This window comes from Chelonoidis abingdonii, chromosome 2, assembly GCF_003597395.2.
Source record: "Chelonoidis abingdonii isolate Lonesome George chromosome 2, CheloAbing_2.0, whole genome shotgun sequence".
Taxonomy (NCBI): domain Eukaryota; kingdom Metazoa; phylum Chordata; order Testudines; family Testudinidae; genus Chelonoidis; species Chelonoidis abingdonii.
Window position 1 is genome coordinate 259673758 of NC_133770.1, and position 20274 is coordinate 259694031.

Sequence of the window (20274 nt, forward strand, 5' to 3'; positions counted from 1 at the left end):
TTTCTGGGGTCACCTTTGACTGTTAACCTTGCCAATCAAAGGATTAAAAGGCCATATTCTAGGGAAAATCAGAAGTAGCTTCATAGAAGTCTGCAGTAAGGAAGGTTGCATAGGTGAGATGAGAATCAGGATCAAAATTCTTTAACAACTGCTTAAATTGCAGTTGTCATTTACATAAGAATGGGTACAACTCCCAGTCAATCTACGATAATGTGATGAGCCAACAAACATTTTCTTAAATTATATATCCAAGCACTCATTATTTCACTTGGAAAATTAACACTTTAAACATGCCACACAGTATTGTTACTAGGATCGACGGCTGATTTATTGGGTGGCCATGACGCAGGCAGCCAGTCATATTATTTGATTTCTACGGTATATACTAGTTTCTTCTGAGTTAGGAAATGAAGCAAGAGAAATCAAGTTTTTCAGCAAGTGAGTGCTAGTAGGATATCTTAGAGAGACAAGCTGGATGAGGTAATATCTTTTTTGGACCAACTTATATTGGTGAGAGAGGCAAGGTTTCAAGCTCACAGAGAGCTCTTCTTCAGCTCAGAGCTCTGTGTAACTTGAAAGCTTCTCTCTCTCTCTCTCACCACCAGAAGTTGGTCCAGAAAAGATATTACCTCACCCACCTTGTCTCTCTAATATCCTGGAACTGACACAGCTACAATAACAGCGCATACTAGGATATCTTATCAAGTGACCCTCCTGGGCAAAGCTATTCTGGGCTTCTACTGAGAAAGTTAGGTGAGAAACAACAGCAAACTTATATCAGATGTGATTTGAGGAAGAGAATAAAGCCTGGGAGAAAGAGGATCTTTGATTGACTCCAAAGGTTTTTTAAAAAATAAACCAGCAAATATGGAGTCTTACATCCTCTATAGAACTTATGGAAAGCACAGTTTGTTTCCTCCTGCTCATTTCAAATGACAAGTAATGCTTGGACTTATTCTACTAGATGTCTGGAAGTCTACAATGTTATCAGGAATGTAAAAGAAATACACAAAATAAATATACAACGTATTTTCCAAAACATGTTTTTGGATGGCATCTGTTACCAATACACAGCTGAACAGTTTTAAGTGTATTAGTCATTTATTAAGGAACTAAAGGGTAAAGGGATGACAATTTCAGTTGCGCTGCTTTGGCTCAACTTTTCCTACATGCAGGGTTATGGCAGGGCAGCCCAATGGCATGTTCCCAAATATTGATAAACTGCCAAAATGCACTTAATGGACTTAAACTGGGCCGTATAAATGTACAAAAGACATATTTCAAGTATGCTGGCCAGGCATTTCAAGTGCCATCTCCCTCTAGCTGAATTAGCCCAAATTTGTTCCCAGGATCTGTCTTCAAAGGTAATATAAAGCTCTTTATTCCATACCCTTTTGAAGGTCTTTAACATTTGATACAATTACTGGTAGAGATGTTAATGGGAGTGAGAAACAAGATAGGCCTTTTGAAAAACATCTTGGGATACACTCTTATTGAGAGAATTTTTTATTCCTAGATTCCAAGGCCAGAAGGGAACCACTGTGATCATCTAGCATGACCTCTTGTATAGCATAAGCCGTAGAACTTCCCCTTAATAATACTGGTTAGATGATTAAGTAATTTTGTATTGGAACTATTTTAAGGCAGACAATCCAGTCCCCACACATGGAAAGCTGGTCTTGTTTATAGGCAGCAATAATGCTAACTGAACAACTATAACATGAAAAATGGGGTTATCAGGTCATGAGATAATGGAAACTGGGCAAAGCTCAGGGGCTTTAGAGGGCCACAGTCAGAGGGCTTTTTGCCACATTAGTCTATTGGCATTTTTCTAAGCCAAACAGTGGAGCTGCAGGGATGATCCCATGGGGCAGCCCTGACTGATGTGCTCTCCAGCAGGAGGCCGACCTGCTATGTATGTACTTGGGTGATTAGCTCAAGCTGCCACCTGTGCTGCTATAGCCACACTGCTGTTTTAGTGCGCTAGCCTGGCCAGAGTTAGCACACGTATGGGAATCACGTCTCCCATCCCAGCGGCTGGGTAAATATATCCTTAGATGTAGAGCTGTAGATATTATTAGAATATTTTAATTAAAGCTTCTTTGTGTCCTGTTGTTCCATTGGTATACAACTAGAACTCCCCTTTTATTTCAATGGGGGCCTATTTTTGTATAGCAGTAGCGCAATATAGCCATACCATTAGCTGCAGTCCTTATAAAATACAAGGTATCTATGCTCACATATCAGGGCAGCACCTATATTAAGGTGCACAAAGGTCTTACCCTTTGATATTTTTATTCCATGGAGTATATTATACTAACCCTCATTAAACCAATTTTAAAATATTTTCCATGAAAATTCAGCACTGATTATAAACACCCCAACAATGTCAAAAGGGAAATTTCAGCTACTATTTATTATAATATAGTCTGCCAGTTAATGACAGTTTTATAATAGAATTGTGAAGACATTGCTTCTGATCTTATGTCTGTTTTATAGCTGTGTATCTCAACTTGCTTCAGTGGAGTGCGTTCGTGTGAGATCACATCAGCCCTACATGTCAAATGACGATAGCCTTGTAAATGTGATGCAAGAATTGGTTTGGGGCAAAACTTAGGAGGAAATTCCAGGAGACTATGGTAACAGTTTTCATATCTCTGATTTTGCTGTAGCTTATAGAACATAAAGCCTGATTCTCCTTTAATTGACAGTGGTATCAATCTGGAGTGAGTTCAGTGAGTCGCTGGAGGTGTATGGGTATAAATGAGAGGAGAATCAGGACAATAGTTTCTATCATGAATGGCATGTTTATAGTCTTTCCAATTTTCCATTAAAAATGAATACTATTTTCCTCTTCTCCCTTCTATCCCCAAGCACCATCACTACCAAGTAATAATGTTTCTCAACAGACATAATTAAGTAGTGCCATCCAATTATTTTCTATCAAAGATTTGAAATAATACCAACAAGGTATGTACTGTTTTCAATATGACAGCTCACATTGCTAGAATGAAAACAAATTTACGGCAAAAAAATTAAAACATTTACATTCTAACATCTCCAGATTTTATTAGGTGTTCTCTATACAGTCATCTGGTATGTTTAAAGAGTGAGCAACCATATAAAAGGAAATATGGTCATAACTGATTGAAGTAATAAAATTCTGAAACTAAGTAACATCTCATAATTCATTACAGAGCATATATTAGATTTCATTACATCAGTATATGACTTAGTAGTAAATTCTCCTGATGGTCATAAACCTCTCAGGTGTTGTCATCTGAAAAATGAAATAATAATAATAATAATAATAATAATAATAAAAAGACAAAGCCAGGATATTTCTAGTAGTGCCTTGTAAGGTTATGGTATAGACCCATCTAGTGTCAGGGTGAAGAACTGGTATGTAACAGGACACAGCAATATTAGGCATAACAGCACGTTCGTATGATGGGTTGTTGTTTTTTTATGTTCATGGTTAATGTTAGGATTAAATATGTCTAAAAGATGATGATGGTAGGCTGATAGCATCAAATATCCAGAGCTATAAATTAATTGGTGTATTCTTGATAATTAATTTAGTCTTCGTGATCTCTGCATTTTAAAATATCTGCTGCAGCTTGAACTTTGTTCAGCTTTTACATTTCTGAAGTTTAAAGAGACCTTGCAATGCCAGGATAAGCACAGACTGGTGTCAGCAGGTCCTGAGTTCCAATCCTAGCTCCGCCATTAACTTGCTACTTGGACTTAAGCACATCAGTTCATCTTTCTTGTCTCAGTTTCCCCTGCTGTGAAATGAGCATCTTAGCCACTTACCGCTTAACTGGTTGATCTCGGTATGTTGTTTTGAACATGTGTAGTGTTAAATGCTGAGTCTTAAGTTTTGATGTCTAATTAAGGATGTAATGAACTTCAATGCTTTGTTGGCCTCACCTTTCTGAAGTCTGCTCATTAGAGCTGTAGCACACTATTTATATTTCACTACATAGCTGCTACCTCATTCAGTGTTTTCATTTACTCTTTGAAATTTGTTTCTTTATTGGTGCCCTATGCAAGGCTGATTACTTCCTTTCATCTACTAACCATTCCAACTCAGCAATCCAAAGCATCTGATTTTTTTCTTCCAGCCTGGCCCCTCTTTCAGTGCTCAGTTATACACAGCAGATGTCTTCACGTTCAACATACAGCTAACAATCCTTTGCAGCAACCTCTAACAAGTTGTCACCATAGAGAATGGAAAAGCTTCTAGGGCGTGCATGGGAGCTGAAGACACCTGTTGTACAGGACTGAACAGAAACAGGGACACCATTTCAGGGATTGGGAACTGGGTAAGAACAATCTCCATCAGAGAATCAGTGCTGAGGTATTGATTGCTGCTGAGTCATTACAGTAAATCCAGTGAGATTCTGGTGTCCCAATGGCAAGAGTAGACTTATCAGCTAGCCTTTTTAGTCCTTCTCTGACTGGATCTATACACCAGGCCATTAATTGTTTTGTAGGTTTAACTGGTGGACCTTATTTGATTTTCCCAAAGACTTTATAGATTCATTTCCCTGAAAGTGATTCTCTTCTCCCATTTAACAGCATATCATTATATTGTGGTACCAAGTGACAGTTGTTATACGTCTAATAGTATGGAGATTCTATGGCAGATTCTGATCTCAATTGTGTGTGTAATTTTGTTTCTTTTGTTGTTTGGGGGATTATGCATCATATTTCTTATATGCATTTGTAGTGCTTTAGATGAAATATTCAACAAAAACCCATTGGATAATTGATTGATGGCAATGTGATAGGCCATTCCACCTGGAGTGCCCTCCTGCTGCAGGCTGCTGCATGACAGGTGCTGCTGCCTCACTTGCCTTCCTTGAAACTCCCCAGAAATAGTCTAAAATATCTTCCCAAGTATAATTATGGCCCTGTGGGGGTTCATTTATTTCAAGAGTCCTGTGCACATGAGTCATAAAGTCCCACAGCCACAGTCCAGAATTCTACCAGCATAGTCCAAATAGTGCATGATACATACAGCTCCAGCACTGTCCTTGTACAAGGACAGTTATCTAGCTCCCCAGCAGGCATCTCCCTCTGCTGCTCTCAGTCTTCAGGCTACTCCAAGTCTTGGCTTTCTAGCTCCCTAGCTGTCAGCCCTTGGCAGTCTCCCAGCTCCGCCTTTGACTCAGGACGGTCAGCAGGACAACCAGCCCCTCTGCTGGCTTTGTGATAACTCTCTGTAGTCCTGTCCACTCTTAAAAATCCAGAGGAAGAATGGCAGCACCTGACTTCCAGTTGGGCAGAATCCCAAAGAATACAGGGAAAAGGGTGGGGGAGGGGGAAATAGTCACCATCTTGTGCTAGTTGAGGTGAATCTGTGCCATTGTGTGTATAAATACCAAACTACGTGCTAAATATTTACCTTATAGACACAAACAATGACAATGAAGGGGACAGCAGCTGCTGCATAAGATCATTGATCTTTTGAATTAAACAATATTTTACTCTAAAATCACAAAAGCGAGTTGCATGTGGGGAGGGGGAACCACACAAGCATCTATGGTTCTCGTGCTGAATGCAGCCTTGTGCTCTGATTTGTCTGTTGTTACAAATCAGCATCTCTGGATAGAGGTGACAGCATCAATAAATCTCTAAAATATATTCCCTGCCTTTCCCCCTGTAGCTGCTCAGCTTTTCAGGGTCTAGACCACTTTTGCACCAGCCATCAGACTATTTATCCATGATGAATATGACACGTTTTGAGGCAAGCACTCAGCACACTACACATTCTCAGTAGTTCAGACAGGTAGGCTGGCATCTGAACCTGGCCTTGGCAGAGTAATAGTTACAGAATTAGGGCCTGGTCCTTTACCAATGAAATCTAAGGAATTTCCCTCCTACATCTGGATCCCAAGAGTGACGCTTGCTGCTAACTCCAAGCCAAGTTCAGTAACTTTCCAGGATCTTCCTGCTTTACTTTAACTGAAGAAAACCAGCCACCTGGCCACATTCAGCATAGCAGCTTCATGTCTGTCTGAGGTTTGAGTTTCATTATGGAACTTTTTTCTTTAAAAAAAGCAGCCACCAAAACTGGAGGTTCTGCTAACAGAAGAACTCAAAAGTGCCCTGAAGAGAGCTGAGTTTGGGGTGCTGAACAGCAATGGGCTTTTGCCTTGTTTTTGGACTGCAAGCACTGAGCTGGTTGTTTGCAACAGGAGTGAAGGGCTTTTACTACCTCCCAAGACTCAGCCCACGCTCAGTGAAAAAAATGTTAATTGAAGTCTCTCAAATGAAGCCCTTAGGGCTGTGTGCTATTGGGGACTGGGGGAGGAAAGGAGATGAAGGTTTCTGTCTAAGATTATGATATTGGGCCCAAGCCTCAGTGATGCAGAATTTGCTCTGGCTTTGCATTACCCAAGGATTGCCTAGGGGAATCCTTGGCTGCCATTGCAAGGCAAAGGATTCAGCCCACAATCTCTCTCTAGAGTGCCTGAAGCTTGACTGGTGGAACCTGTAGAACAGCAAAAAAACAATACACCTCTCTAGAGAGAAGATACTTTAAGTAAGACTATGTTTATCACATGAATATTTAGTGCAGGCTTAGATCTTGCTGGCCGTGAGTAAACTCGCAAATAGCTTGATTTGAGCACAAGGTTAAACTATAATAGGGCGTGACAGGCTGTGTGCTGGAGATGGTGTTTTTGGGCTAGTTGAGAAAAGTAAACACCTTGAACTGATAAGTTTGAAGTACAGATACGGTGAGGATACAAGTGATTGGTCCTTACCCCAGCCATATGATGTCCAAACCAATTAGATACAAGTAGCTAGGAAAGCTGTATGTAAACTGCGCAGTGTGCGACATGATTTGGAATTGCAATGGTATTACCCTGTACCTACCGCCCCATGTCTGGGCCTGGGCATAGAACTGTTACATTCATAACAAAGTAACCTGAATGAGTGGGCATCAAATCCAGTTTTTGGATCGCAGAGAACTAGACAAAAGTGCTTTCCCAGAACTTGACAATGTGTTCTGCATAAACAGAAAAGGTCCCACAGGGAATCCCAACATTCAGCAGCTCCATTATGACAACCATGGATATTTTATCAAAATTCCTCAGGAGTTTATATCTGTTTTAGTTTTCATTAGGGTGGAAGAGAGATTTAAAACAAACATTTGCTTCCTGTTAGAGTAGTTTAAAATAATCCATTGTTTCTGGCTTTGCTGTTTCAAAGTTTAGTTAAAGAAATTAATACAAGGACTTCAAGTGAAGGGCAAGATGACTTAAGAGGAGTGTGGAAACTGAATTCAAGTTAAATAGCATTAAACTGCAGAACAGCATTAATTTGGATTACCTTAAATTGACACAATTTAATTACAAGAAAATGAGAAACAAACCAACCACCTCTGAACACTTTGGTTTAAGTGACTTGCCCAGAATTTCATAGCAACTCTGTAGCACAGGCAGGGATAGAATCCAATTTGCCAGGACAACATTCAACTGACAACCACAGGATCAGCCTCTCTCTTCCTGTAATCCCCTGCCTCATTCACTACACACCTTCCAAACTTCGATAATGAATGAGGTAAGGGTCCTGCAGACAGCAGCTTCATCATTACACAACCATGATTAGTCTCCACAGCACTGAGCCTGGGCACTGAATAAAGATCATGTGGAAAAATTGCATTTGATCATGCAGTTGAAGGTTATGCACAATACACACAAGGGGGCTGGACTAAGGTTTCAGGGGCAACCATAAAACTGAGTTTCTAACTTTTGAATGCTTGACTTTGCAACCTTGGTATTCTTTAATTTTTTTAAAATGTGATTTCCTAATTTTAACACAAACTGAAAAAAAACCCAAATGTCTTCATGTAGAGCCATACTGATCCCCATCTTGGGTCATCAGCAACAAAGACCTCTACACTTGAGCTAACAGAGTAACTGGTACTGGAAGCAGGCTATTCTCTGTGTGCACTACACATTACCACTGGTTTTCTCAGTTGCTAACTGCAGAGGAACACAGACACTGAAGAATCCTGGATTCAATTCCAGGTTTTGGAGAAGGGTGTCTTTAGTGGCTAAAGACCATTCTGCTTCTAGGCTCTCAGATTGTTGGTTCCCCACCCGTCTTTGGCACCCATTTTGTATCCTGTCTCCATCCCCTTCTGCTTCTATCTTCCACCCCCATGCTCCTAGCAGCCCATAACTTGGCCAAATTTACACACATTTTTATGGAGACAGCACAAGGCACAGCCCTCCTAGCAATGCAACATATTTGCCAACTTTCAAATCATTACTCCACAGCATGATAGTCGTAGAGGTTCTCAACTAAATGACTAGAAGAATTTTTAAACAGGGGCAAAATGCATTTTTTCCTCTAACATTAGACACCTGAACCATTTTAGCTGAAAAACTTTCCAAAATACTTCAGCCTGAGGCAGACATACATAATGGAAAATTTCAGCCTAATGGATTAGTTTAACAAAGTAATAAGCAACTGAAAACAGGTTTATAATGGAAAGTCAACCTTAGCAATAGACTGTACTATGACCTCTGCTTAATATGGTTCCCTCCCGGCCACTCCCCCAGCATAGAATTTCAAATGTTATTTGGTAGAGAAAACTGAATTTATACTTTGCTTCATTGTTTTAAGGCAGCTCAAAAGGCCTCCACAGTTTTTCACAATATAAAAGTGTAGATTTTGTGAATGCTGCAAACTTTTATTTTAAAAGTCAGTGATTTCAAGTGTCTATTTTTAGGATCCAGTTTTCAGAGCGTGGGTGACTCAGCACTTTCTGAAAAGAGTCAGGCCACTTTAAGGCATCTTCCTTTGAGCACTCAAAGTCACCAGTCATGTATGAAAACCTTAGCCTCCAGTGGTATGATTAAGATATTGCACTACCAAAGTCTAATCATTAAATTGAAAAGTTTTAATTGAGACTATTTAGACCTGTTTAGACACCTATTTAACATCCACCTGCAAACACTTAAATTTTGTTAAAAATAAGATTAGACTGTCAGAACACCAATCCCACTTCTGAAACTCCCAGGAAAAGCAGACTAGATATTGGTGATACTTCAATGGTTTAAAAAAAAAAGTCTGATAAGCTTTCAGGTCTTCTTTTTACAGAGGTTTATAAAAAGGCATGTCCATCTTTCATTTTCAGGTCTGTAACAGCAAGAATGTTTTAGTCAATACATTTTACTATGACTTCAGGGAAGCAAGAAAATAACTGGATCCTTTGTTGAAAGAATTTGTAAGGGGCTGTGGCAGATGAAATTGTGAAAGCAACTTTTTCCAAACTCCTAGTCTGAGATGATGGCCACCACCTGTCTGCAAATTGTGTGGACCACTTATACATCCATTTTTGAAATACCTAGCTCTTACGTAGTGCTTTTCATCCCTGGAGCTCAAAGCACTTTACAAAAAGAGCATGAACTCTATTTTACAGATGGTGAAACTGAGACACATAGGTAACGTGACTTGCTAGAGGTCACACAAACAGGCCAGCAGCAGACCTTGGAAAAGAACCTAGGACTGCCATGTCCTGGCCCAGTGCTCCAGTAAGTAGGCTAAACTAATCCTACCACCACAAGACTTGGCTTGCTCCAAGTTTTCAGTTCATTTGTTTTTACAGCACAATATGTAATCCTCAGCTTTGCCCTGCCTCCTTTTCTCTTTCTGCAGATCACAAACGTGCTATTTCTTAGAGTCTGCATATCTTGCTATTATCTAGGCAAGACTTGTGCATGTCGACAAGGTTGCATGTGCATGGAATTTTGAGACAGCCTTTGCGGAAAAAATGCAGGAAAGCATATGGTCCACTATCAGGTTTTAATTTTAAACACACCCATATTTGAGCTCCACCTCCTTTTTGAAGATGCTGTTACTCTCTCTGTGCTTAAACTGTCCATGTATTAAACACAGACACTGAGATCAGCAGCCTGCACAAAGACTTGCTTTGGGCAGAGGGAGGAAGGAGGACATATGCCATTTTTTAAATTAATTTCTAGAAAGGGTATCAGAGTAAGTCACTGTAACCCTGTAACATTGTAAAATTTCAAGAATTTAGAATTAGAACCATCCATTTTTACCAATGAAGATAGCTATTCTAAAGTGTTGTTCAGCATTTAGTACATGAAGGGAGTGACTAGGACATTAATAAAACTGAGCCAATCATCTTTATTCTGTGATTAACAAATCACTCAAATTCCATTCCATTCCTGTAGTATTCCACGTGCTTGGGTACACACAGTTACATAATGCTGTTGACTAAGTACTCAAGCATGCATCATAGTATTCCTGTCTCCAGGGAAGAGAGGCGATGAAGGGTATAAGCCTATCACTCCATGTACAAGTATCACTTTTGTAAATTAAATAGAGGAGCTGGCATAAACACTCAAAGACTTTTGAGTACCTACCCTCCCAGCTGCAGGAAGCAGCTGTACTGTGACTAGTATGAATCAAGAGGCTGGAATGAAGACTACATATTCATGTGAGGATATGCAATGTATCTGATTGTAGGCAAGGTCTGAACACTGGTTTGTTATAATTTACAAAAAGAAAAGTTTCCAACTAGATTTTGTACTTCAACGTGTTTATTTTAGTAGGATGACAAATTCAGTGAACAAAGTGTTTCTTCAGCCTCAGATTTTTATCATAACACTAAAATATTTGTTAGAAAGAAATGCAGCAGTTTGCATGAAGCATCTCTCCAGCAGTTACTTCTTGTCCCACTCTTCTCTTTCAAGTCGTTCACGGATTACCTCTTTCAGGTATGGTTCGAGATACTTTTTATCCTGAAAACGAACAGATTTTATTTTTAAAACATGCAAGAAATTTTCCACTAAATGCAGCTCTAACTCTGCAAGTGTGACTGAAAATGGCACACAGGGGTTCTGTCTCTCTCAAATTCATATCAACTCTTGTCTACTTTAAGGGGCACAGGATGAATTTTCTAGCTCCAATTTCTGAAAATTCAGCCTGTCATCTGATTGTCAAGCTGTGTTCTATCACCATTAACAGGCCAAATCATGCTTTCATGTGCAACCCCACCATCTTGAAGTTTATGCCCCGTTGCAGGTCTTCCATAGCAAAGGCTCAGGAATTTCTCCAACTCATTGCTCAAACCCAAAGTGCTCTAGTGACATAGCCAAGCTTTATCATTTTAGAGACCTCCATCTTAGTCACATGGTTTTAGCTATTTTATGGGTGAACTTGAGTTCCACATGATCAACAATTTGAAGATACCCAGATGCATGGGGGTTGAGCAGATGGGGAAGCACCTTCCCGTACAGTGACCCCTTCCCCAGCAGCTGAGGAGCAATGGGAGCAAGAAGCAGGGGAGGATGCTGAGCTTCCTGCAGCTGGGGGAGGTTTCTGGGGGCGGATCTGACACAGCCCCAGACACTTCTTGCAGGGGAAGAGGAAGTCCCATCCTCTCCTGCCTCCAGTCCAGTCGGCACTAGCAGCTGATCCCAGCTCAAGGTAGGAGTCACTGGCTAAGGTGTCCCCAGCCCTCAGGTAATTTACCTCTCCACCAGCTGCTCCGGGTGCCTGAAATGATGTACTTGTGCAGCTAGGGAGTGGTCTGTGTAAAAAGATTCCATGTTTATAATTGCAATTAAGGATACTCAAGCTTCTAAGTAGTGTGTTGCAAATGGAACTTCCATTTATAAAAGATACAAAATTGTAGTAGACCGACAAAAGTAAAATACTGTTCATTAAATGCATCCTGTAAGATACAAGTGCAAATTTTAAGTCTCACAAACACTTATTACACTTGCTCAACTTTACGCATGGGAGTATTCTATAAATTTCACTGCGACTGTGCATATGTATGAAATTAAGCACAAGGAAGTCTTTTCAGGATCAAGGCTTAGTAGGTTGTCTTCTGTCCAATAAGAATTCATTGTTTTCATTTACCAGGACATAGCCAAAACTTGTATACAAGGACTGCATTCACATAATGTAAGAAAAACATTTAAAGATGAGAACAGATAAATTGCCTATATTAAGAAAAATGAATTTACACATACCTCTTCATATTTCACCCACTGTTCTTCAGGAAGAATTTGTTGTCTCATACTCAAATCAAGGGCTCTCTTGATGCGAAATAGTCGTTCATTATAAAGATTTTCTGGAAGCCTCTTCAGTGCTACTTTTACATCATCATTTTCATATATGGTATCATCTCGCATTAATCCTGTAACAGTAACATTTTTCAATATAATTGAGTTGCCAGTCCTACTGTTAATAGCTGTCAAAATCTTAATTTTAGTTAAATAGTGATATGCCTTTGGAATATACCATACAAACATTAATACTTAGACAATAAGTTTGGTTTCCCTATTATCACTCCATACAAATGGAAATCATTTTTCTACAAAGCAGGTTATTAAATACTGACCTGTATATATATAATTTTACACACACACACAAATTGCAATGGTGTTTTCTTTTCATAAGAATGAATAGGAAGAAGAAAAGATTAGCTCAATGAGGAAAGTCACTGAAGTCCATTAGTATGTAGTGTCTTTCCCTCTACAGTGACCTTGGGTCTTTCCATTTAGTAATTTAGCTTGTCTTTTAAAGACCCTGATGTTCCTGAGCTATGTTGTATTAAAGATTTTTCTGGACTTCATTTACTAAATAGGAAGCCACAACGTCACTGTAGAGGGAAAGACACTACACACAGAGATCATAAACAAAAAACAAAGTGGCATTTCATGTTGATTGAATTATTCCCTTCAGAGTGCAAGCTTGGAGTTTGTAAGATCTCATCCCATACTGAGTCACAGTACCCAATATTTCTAGGTTGATGCATTATGAAAGGGAGCAGAGGATGCTTCAGCAAGCAGCATGGCAAGCCGATCAGTTTTAATAAGGAGAAGACTGACCAAAAGAATCAAGCAGAAATATCTCCTCCTCTTCCAAAAACATCAATCCTTGACATAGTCTCAATACAGTGAGCAGCAACGGTCCCTTGCTGCTACATAGAAAATAAATGAGGCAAGACAAAGTTGTTCACCTTCAAGGCAGAAAGTAACGTAGCTATACTGTATAAATGACTACAGTTTTAATCGTAGTTCCTTGAGGTAGCATTTACCTAGTGCATCCAAGAAGACTGGGTATTTGTCTCCTTCAGTAATGTTACAGCAGTGTATAAATCAGTAGAGTTTATTAAAGGCCTACTAAACAGGGTCTACATAGTTTAATGGATTGCTAATGAGGTATAGGGTCTCTTCTATAGATTATCAATTCAAAATGAGCTCAAGTATCACTGAGATCTGATCAGTGTTTGGTGACCAATATGAAATGAGATATCTCACTCCAGTTCCTAGTGGACATATGTCCACCATTAAAAAAATACTAGCAAAACTAGTAGAAATATCTGTTAACAGTTTCAGCAGAAGTGATGAACAGGCCTAAAAACTCTGAACAAACATCTCACTCCTAGAGGGAAAACAGCAACCGTGCATGAGAGAGCTTATACAGCCACTCTGTCTTTTCTGTGGAAAAAATGGACAACTTACCATAACTCTTTCACAGATAAACTGATTCAGTGTCAAACAGAAGGCCATTAACTTGTTACTATGCAGATTCTCTTTTATATCAGTGAATAAACATAACCAGCCATTCAGAAACTAGATTAGTTGGTACACAATTCATATAGACTAAAGCTGAACAAATATAAGGAAATGCTATCAAGGCAAGGTCTTGTTTTTATAGATGAAAGAAATGTTGTAAAGCTGTTTCCTCATAAGCACTGGAGAAGCACATCATCATCCGCATAATATTTTCTTTCAACTTCCTTTCCTATTTCTACAGTTCGTAACACCATAACTACATCCTCCAAATGAGTTGTAGTTAATTTTTAAGAGCATGTTTCCAGCTTCTGTTGCTTTGTTTTTTGGGGAACTTTATTGTGGTCAGATCCAGGTCTTATGGATAAACTCTTGGTGATCTCCATCATCAATAGGACTCAGATCAGCGCCTTCAAGAGGTGAACTTTACAGTTAGATCTGAAAATGACAACGATTGGACTCCTGATATCTTTTGGGACAGGGTTCCAGATCACTGGGGCTATTTTTGTGAAACTTCTTGCTTCAGTTCCCTTCAGTTTATACTCGGGCTCTTAGTTGTAGAGCAGCAAGTTATAGCAGCTACCATAATACATTGCAGAAGAGACAGATTGTTCATCATTAGTTAGCAAGTATCAATACTCAAGCTACTACAAACATTTTCAGAACTGCAAAAGAAGGATGTGGCTAACTTTGATATGCAAGATGGGCTTTAAATTGAATACAAATACATCAGTTTTGAAATTTACTTTAAAAATCTAGACAGGTTCTTTACACAGGCAATGGATGCAAACAAATGTTCATTGTTTTCAACTCTTAAAAAATTAAGACACCTACCAAGTTTGTTGAATCCAGCTGCATTGTAATACCATTTGCGAAGGCCTTCTAACAGTCGACCACTCGCTGAAGCTGAAAGTGATCTCTATTAGTTCAGGAGTAAGACAAAAAACTTAACACTGGTAGATAACTAGCAGCAGGTTAACATGCACATATTTTAATACCTACTTTGCTATGCACATATGTTCCTTATTATGCCATTTAATATAGGCTATACCATATCCAGTTTTGTTTTCATCTGCTCTTCAGTGTTTTTAAAGTGATATGTGCACATAAGATTATAGTATTTCTGCAATACTCATTTTGGTATCTGCCTTATTAAAACAGTCAAAGTTATATTGGTCCTAGTCCTGGCCCAGTACCAAAAAACCCTCAGAGTAATACTGGAAACTAATGACAATTTTAAGGTCCATCAGCTCACAACACACCAGGAATAAAAATATACTCCATACCACTAAAAAACAAAGATGCATTGTTTTCTAACAGCAATATCTGTGTATTTCCCCTAGCCCTTATGCTATGAAGTATTTGACCCTGAAGTCATGCCACTTCAGTTGCTATCTTCCCCCCCGCCACTTAAGTACAATATTATTCTAGTGTCTGCTTCCACAAGCAGCACTAGTTAAAATATCTCTGAAGACTTATATCCCAGCTTTCAACTTACACCATTTGTCTAGCTACTACTGAGACATACAAGCTGGTGAACATTATAGCATAACAAACAGACAGACATTTTAGAGCATTGATATTAAGAAATTTAGTTGAGTTTTTACAAGCTACTCTAAGATCACAAACTAAGATTTTTATGTTAAAGAGAACCTAAACCAGTTTAAGTTATTAGTAGAGAACAAAAGAAATTATTTTCAGTGTTTAATAAAATTGGGCACCCATTAGTCCCCATGTGCCCAAAAGTATATCAAAGTGCAGAATGGAAATTGACAGCCTTAGATGTCACTGGGGAAGGGAACAACAGTGAAGATAAATATTAACTTAAGTTTTGCCTAACAGAGTTTGGGGGAGGGGAGGATTTTTGCACAAAGTTAACATTGCACAATACAAGAAGAAAATGATTAAGTGAGGCACAGGTGCAAAAATACTTGTACTGATCCAACAGCAAGCTTTTTTAGAACTCTCTTTCTATACTATTTGTTGTAGCCTTTTATACCACACATCACTGAGCATCTTCCAGTAGTGCATTAAGCATTTACTAACATCCGTCATGTTTGTTCTCATCCTCTTTTGAGAGGTGCGTTCAGTGGAGCGTCTTATTTTGATAGGCTTGGTTTTTTTCCCCTTTTTCTTCCTGAGCTAGTAATCAAAAAGAACACTACCAGGGATCACAATAAGTGATATTATAGAATAGTTTTACATACAATACCTGTATGTCATTTACATACATTACTCCATCTCTCTGGCCTTGCTCAGCAGAAAGATTTTAGTGCTTAAAATGTACACTATCAACTTGAAATGTAGTCAGTTACACAGAAGGAATTAAAGTTTCAGGTACTACATCACCCCTGGCGCTCCGTGCAAATTTCTGTGATTTTACAATCACATTTGCCATGTTATGTTTAGGATTCTTCTAGGAATAATGTACAATAGAGAGGTTTCCAAGGAAGTTAATTTTGTGTGGGATACTCAAAGAAGGAGAGAGAGAATGCTGATGTGATGAGTGTCTTAAAAATACATGAAACATGTTGCAGAGAGTATAAATGAGCAGTTTTGAAGAAACTACAAATGACAGAAAGGTAGCAAGTGTACTACGGCAGTTAACCAGGTGAGTTCACCAGCAGAGGAAGACAAAGCAATAAGATGATTTCCCCGCACTCACACACACTCTCCCAAGTTTAATTTCCAGGTACTCTATAAGGAAGAGCCCACAATGGAAAGAAAACAAACAATGTGTCACCTCCACTGCTAACTGTTTCTCTGCCTGTACTTGTAAGCTCTGGCCAGACAGGCATCCGGACCCTGGAGGCTTCTATCCAGGTCCTGGTCTTGATTTGCTGAGAATACAGCCTGTATATCCCCACTAACAAAAGCTAGGCAGGGAAATCCAGCATGAAGTGTGTCTGTTGGTGGACTTTTTCACAAAGCATAAGACATACCCAGGAGGAAGTGGTTTGTCTGTGTAACATCTGGGAGCACAAGGACATCAACAGGATGCTCATGAAAACATCAAGAATGGAGGATGCTAGCTGACTGGAGAAGATTACAGCCCTAGGAGGAAGGAGAACAGGCTGCTGGCCACATCATGCAGTAGACAGTGCTCAACTCCCCACTTGGGTCCCCTGTCCATCAAGGTCAAGAACCAGTATGCTGTCCTGGCAACATGACAAGAGGAGCAGACACCACTGGCTGAAGGAAAGGAGCCACCTGCCCCCAAGGCTGGAAGGCTCACAGCCACCACACCCAAAAGAAGGAGACAAAAGGTGGTGGTGACTGGGGACTCATTTTGGAGGGGGATGGAGGCATCCATCTAGTGACATGACTCAACATCCCAGAAGGAGCACTGCCTGTCTGCAGCCCACATCTCAGATGTTATAGAAAGGATGCCAAGGTTCAATCGTCCTTCTGATCACTCCTCATGCTTCTCAATCACATGGGCACTAATGATACCACAGACATGACCCTGAAAAGATCAGCACTGACTACTGGGCTCTGGGAACAAAGGTGAAGGAGTCAGAGTTGCAGGTTGAGGGTAAAGGGCACAATCAGGGACATGTGTACGTTAGAGATGAATGCATGGCTGTGTAATGTTGACAGGAGGGCTTTGGCTTCCTGGACCATGGGATGCTGTTCAGGACAGGAACACTGGTAGGAAGAGATAAGGTTCACCTGACCAAGAAGGGGAAGAGCATTTGTGTGCACTGACTTGACAACCTAATGAGGAGGGGTTTAAACTAGGTTCAAAGGGGTCCCATGACAGAAGCCCACAGGTAGGTACAAAAATGAATCCTACCAGAAGTGGAAACAAATTTCTAAGAATGAGTGCAAAAGAACAGCACAACAAAATGAGAAAGGCTAAGGCACAAAATGAGTTACAGCTAGTAAGGGACATAAAAGGCAATAAGAGGCTGCTAATATATTTACAGAACAAAGAAAGTCAGGAAAGTGTGTGTCCACTACTTAGTAGGGAAGAAGGGCTAATAACAGATGACATCCAGAAGGCTGAGGTGTTGAATGCCTATTTTCCTTCACTTCTCACTAAGAAATCATGACCAGATGCTTAACACAATTAGTATTAACAAGGAGGAAAGAACACAGACCAGATTAAAAAACACAGAACAAGTTAAAGAATATTTAAATAAGTTAGATTTAGTCAAGTCAGCAGCACCTGACAAAATCCACCCTAATACACTTCAGGAACTAGCTGAAACAATCTAAGAACCGTGGAGAACAGATGAAGTTCGAGAGGACTAGAGAAGGGTAAACAGTACCTATCTTTAAAAGGGGAACAAAGAGGACCCAAGGAATTCTAGACCAGTCAGCGGAATTTTGATACAGTACCTGAAAAGATAAAAAAAAGTTAAAAATCCATTTGTAGCATCTTCAAGATAATAGGGTTATTAGTATGATTTGATCACAATTATTGCCAAACTACCGTATATACTCATTCATTAGCCCATTTGTTTATAAGCTGACCCAAGATGGTTAGGTAAAAATAGCAAAAACTGTATGACCCTTTCATAAGCCGACCCTATATTTCAGGGGTTGGCAAACTTTGGCTCCCGGCCATCACGGCAAGCCGCTGGCGGGTCAGGACGTTTTGTTTACTTGGAGCATCTGCAGGCATGGAGCCCCTCAGCTCCATGCTGCCGCGGTTCCCCGTTCTTAGCCCATGGGAGCTGCGGAAAGTGGCGTCACTTTCCACAGCTCCCATCGGCTGGGAACGGGGAACCGTGGCCACAGGGAGCTGAGGGGCTCCATGCCTGCAGATGCTCCAAGTAAACAAAATGACAGTGTAACAAATATTCAATGATTCCATAGAGTTTAAAATCATCAAATTTTGGTGTATACTCATTTATAAGCTGACCCCTACTCTTTGATGCATCATTTTTTTACCAAAAGATATTTGGCTTATGTGTGAGTCTATACGGTTAGTTTCTCCTTTTATAGGATTACTGGCCTAGATGATGAGGGAGAAGCTATGGTTGTGATACATGTTGATTTTAGTAAGGCTTTTTTGACATATTGCCACATGATTTTTTATTAGCAAACTAGGGAAATGTGATTAGATACTACTATAAGGTGGGTGCATAACTGATTCAAAGACTGTACTCAGAATACTTCACTGTCAAACTAGAAGAACATATCTAGTGGTCTTTTTCAGGGATCACTCCAAAGTCTGATACTATTCAGCATTTTCATTAAAGACTCGGATAATGAAGTGGACAGTATGCTTATAAAGTATGTAGATGATAGCAAGCTTGGGGGGGACAGAATTAGAATTCAAAGTGACTTTGACAAATAGGAGAACTGGTCTGAAATAAACCAAATGAAATTCCAGACAAGCACAAAACTCAACACGGGGGGGGGGGGGGGGAGAATCAAATACACAACTATAAAATGGGGAATATCTGGCTTGGCAGTAGTACTGCTGAAAGAGACCAGGAATTATAATGGATCACATACTGAATACAAGTCAACAGTGTAATTCAGCTGCAAAAAAAGCTAATATTCTGGGATGTATTAACAGGAGTGTCATACATAAGAGAAGGGAAGCAATTGGCCCGCTCTATTTGATACTAGTGAGGCCTCAGCAGGAGTACTGCATCTAGTTCTGACACCAGGTGTCAAAAAAGATAATGTAGACAAACTGGAGACAGTTCAGAAGATGGCACCAAAAATGATAAAAGATCTAGAAGAATTGATCTATAAGGTAAGGTTTAAATGGCTGAGCAGGGTTAGTCTTGAAAGAAGGACAACAGGAGGGGGGAAAGGGGATCTGATAACAGTCTTCAAATATGTTAAAGACTGTTATAAAGAGACAGTGATCAATTGTTTTTCCATGTCCGCTGAAGACAGGAGATGTAGTAATGTGCTTAATCCACAGCAAGGGAGATTTAGGTTCAATATTAGGAAAATCTTTCTAACGATAAGGATAATTAAATCCTGGAATAGGCTTCCAAAACAAGTTGTGAAACCACTGTCACTGGTGGTTTTTAAGAATAGGTTAGAGTTGACAAACACCTCTCTAGGATGGTCTAGGACTCTAGGTATACTTGGTCCAGTCTCAGTGCAGGGGATGGACTAGATGAGCTCTCCAGGTCCCTTCCAGCCCTACATTTCTGACTGTATATGAAAGCACCGTGCAAAACAGAAAATTACATGAGGAGGGGATGAACTATGTGCATTAGGTCAGCCACCCGACAACGCGAACATTAAGCCGCCTCACAAACACCTTTGAAAAAGCAAATCCCCAGACTTCACAAAGAAGCAGAACTGAATGTACTTTGAGCCCCAATTCCGCAATGTGACTCCCCACGCACACTGGATTCCCAGATGGGACCCCGTCTACCCACCCTCTGGCGCCACCTGCCCACACTGAACTGCCCCCGCAGAGCCGTTCGCTTGGGGCTAATGAGGCCGGGCTGCGGACGGGGCCTCTCCCCCAACTCTCTGGGGCAACGTCCCAACAGCGGTCGGGGGCGGATCACCCGCTCCGCGCACGGAGCCCGGCACTACCACGTCCCTAGGCTCATCCGAGGGCAGAAGACCGGAAAGACGCAACTCGCGAAGGCCGCTGCCGCCGACTCCTGACCTGGTGCCCTCGCCGCCATCTTGACCTCAAAGAGAAGCGCGGGCTTCTGGGTAAACTTCCGATTCCCAGCGTCACGTGAGGAGCGGTCGCACTCAC

The 20274-nt window shown here is 40.3% G+C and overlaps 1 protein-coding gene across 1 annotated transcript; it reads right to left on the minus strand.

Annotated features, from left to right (window-relative positions):
- Positions 1-10574: 10574 nt before the first annotated feature.
- Positions 10575-20274, minus strand: UQCRB (ubiquinol-cytochrome c reductase binding protein). The gene is made up of 4 exons (XM_032763925.2): positions 20179-20274; positions 14415-14486; positions 12033-12199; positions 10575-10793 (listed from the first exon to the last, which is right to left on the minus strand). Exons 1-4 carry the CDS (start codon positions 20195-20197, stop codon positions 10716-10718), a joined length of 336 nt encoding a protein of 111 aa, XP_032619816.1. The 5' UTR covers positions 20198-20274; the 3' UTR covers positions 10575-10715.

What these genes read in the sequence shown, in the direction of transcription:
- UQCRB (XM_032763925.2), bottom strand. An exon ending in AGCTGGATTCAACAAACTTG is followed by an intron (nt 12,200 to 14,414) that starts GTAGGTGTCTTA and finishes TTACTGTTACAG; the next exon opens with GATTAATGCGAGATGATACC. An exon ending in AGTGGGTGAAATATGAAGAG is followed by an intron (nt 10,794 to 12,032) that starts GTATGTGTAAAT and finishes GTTCGTTTTCAG; the next exon opens with GATAAAAAGTATCTCGAACC.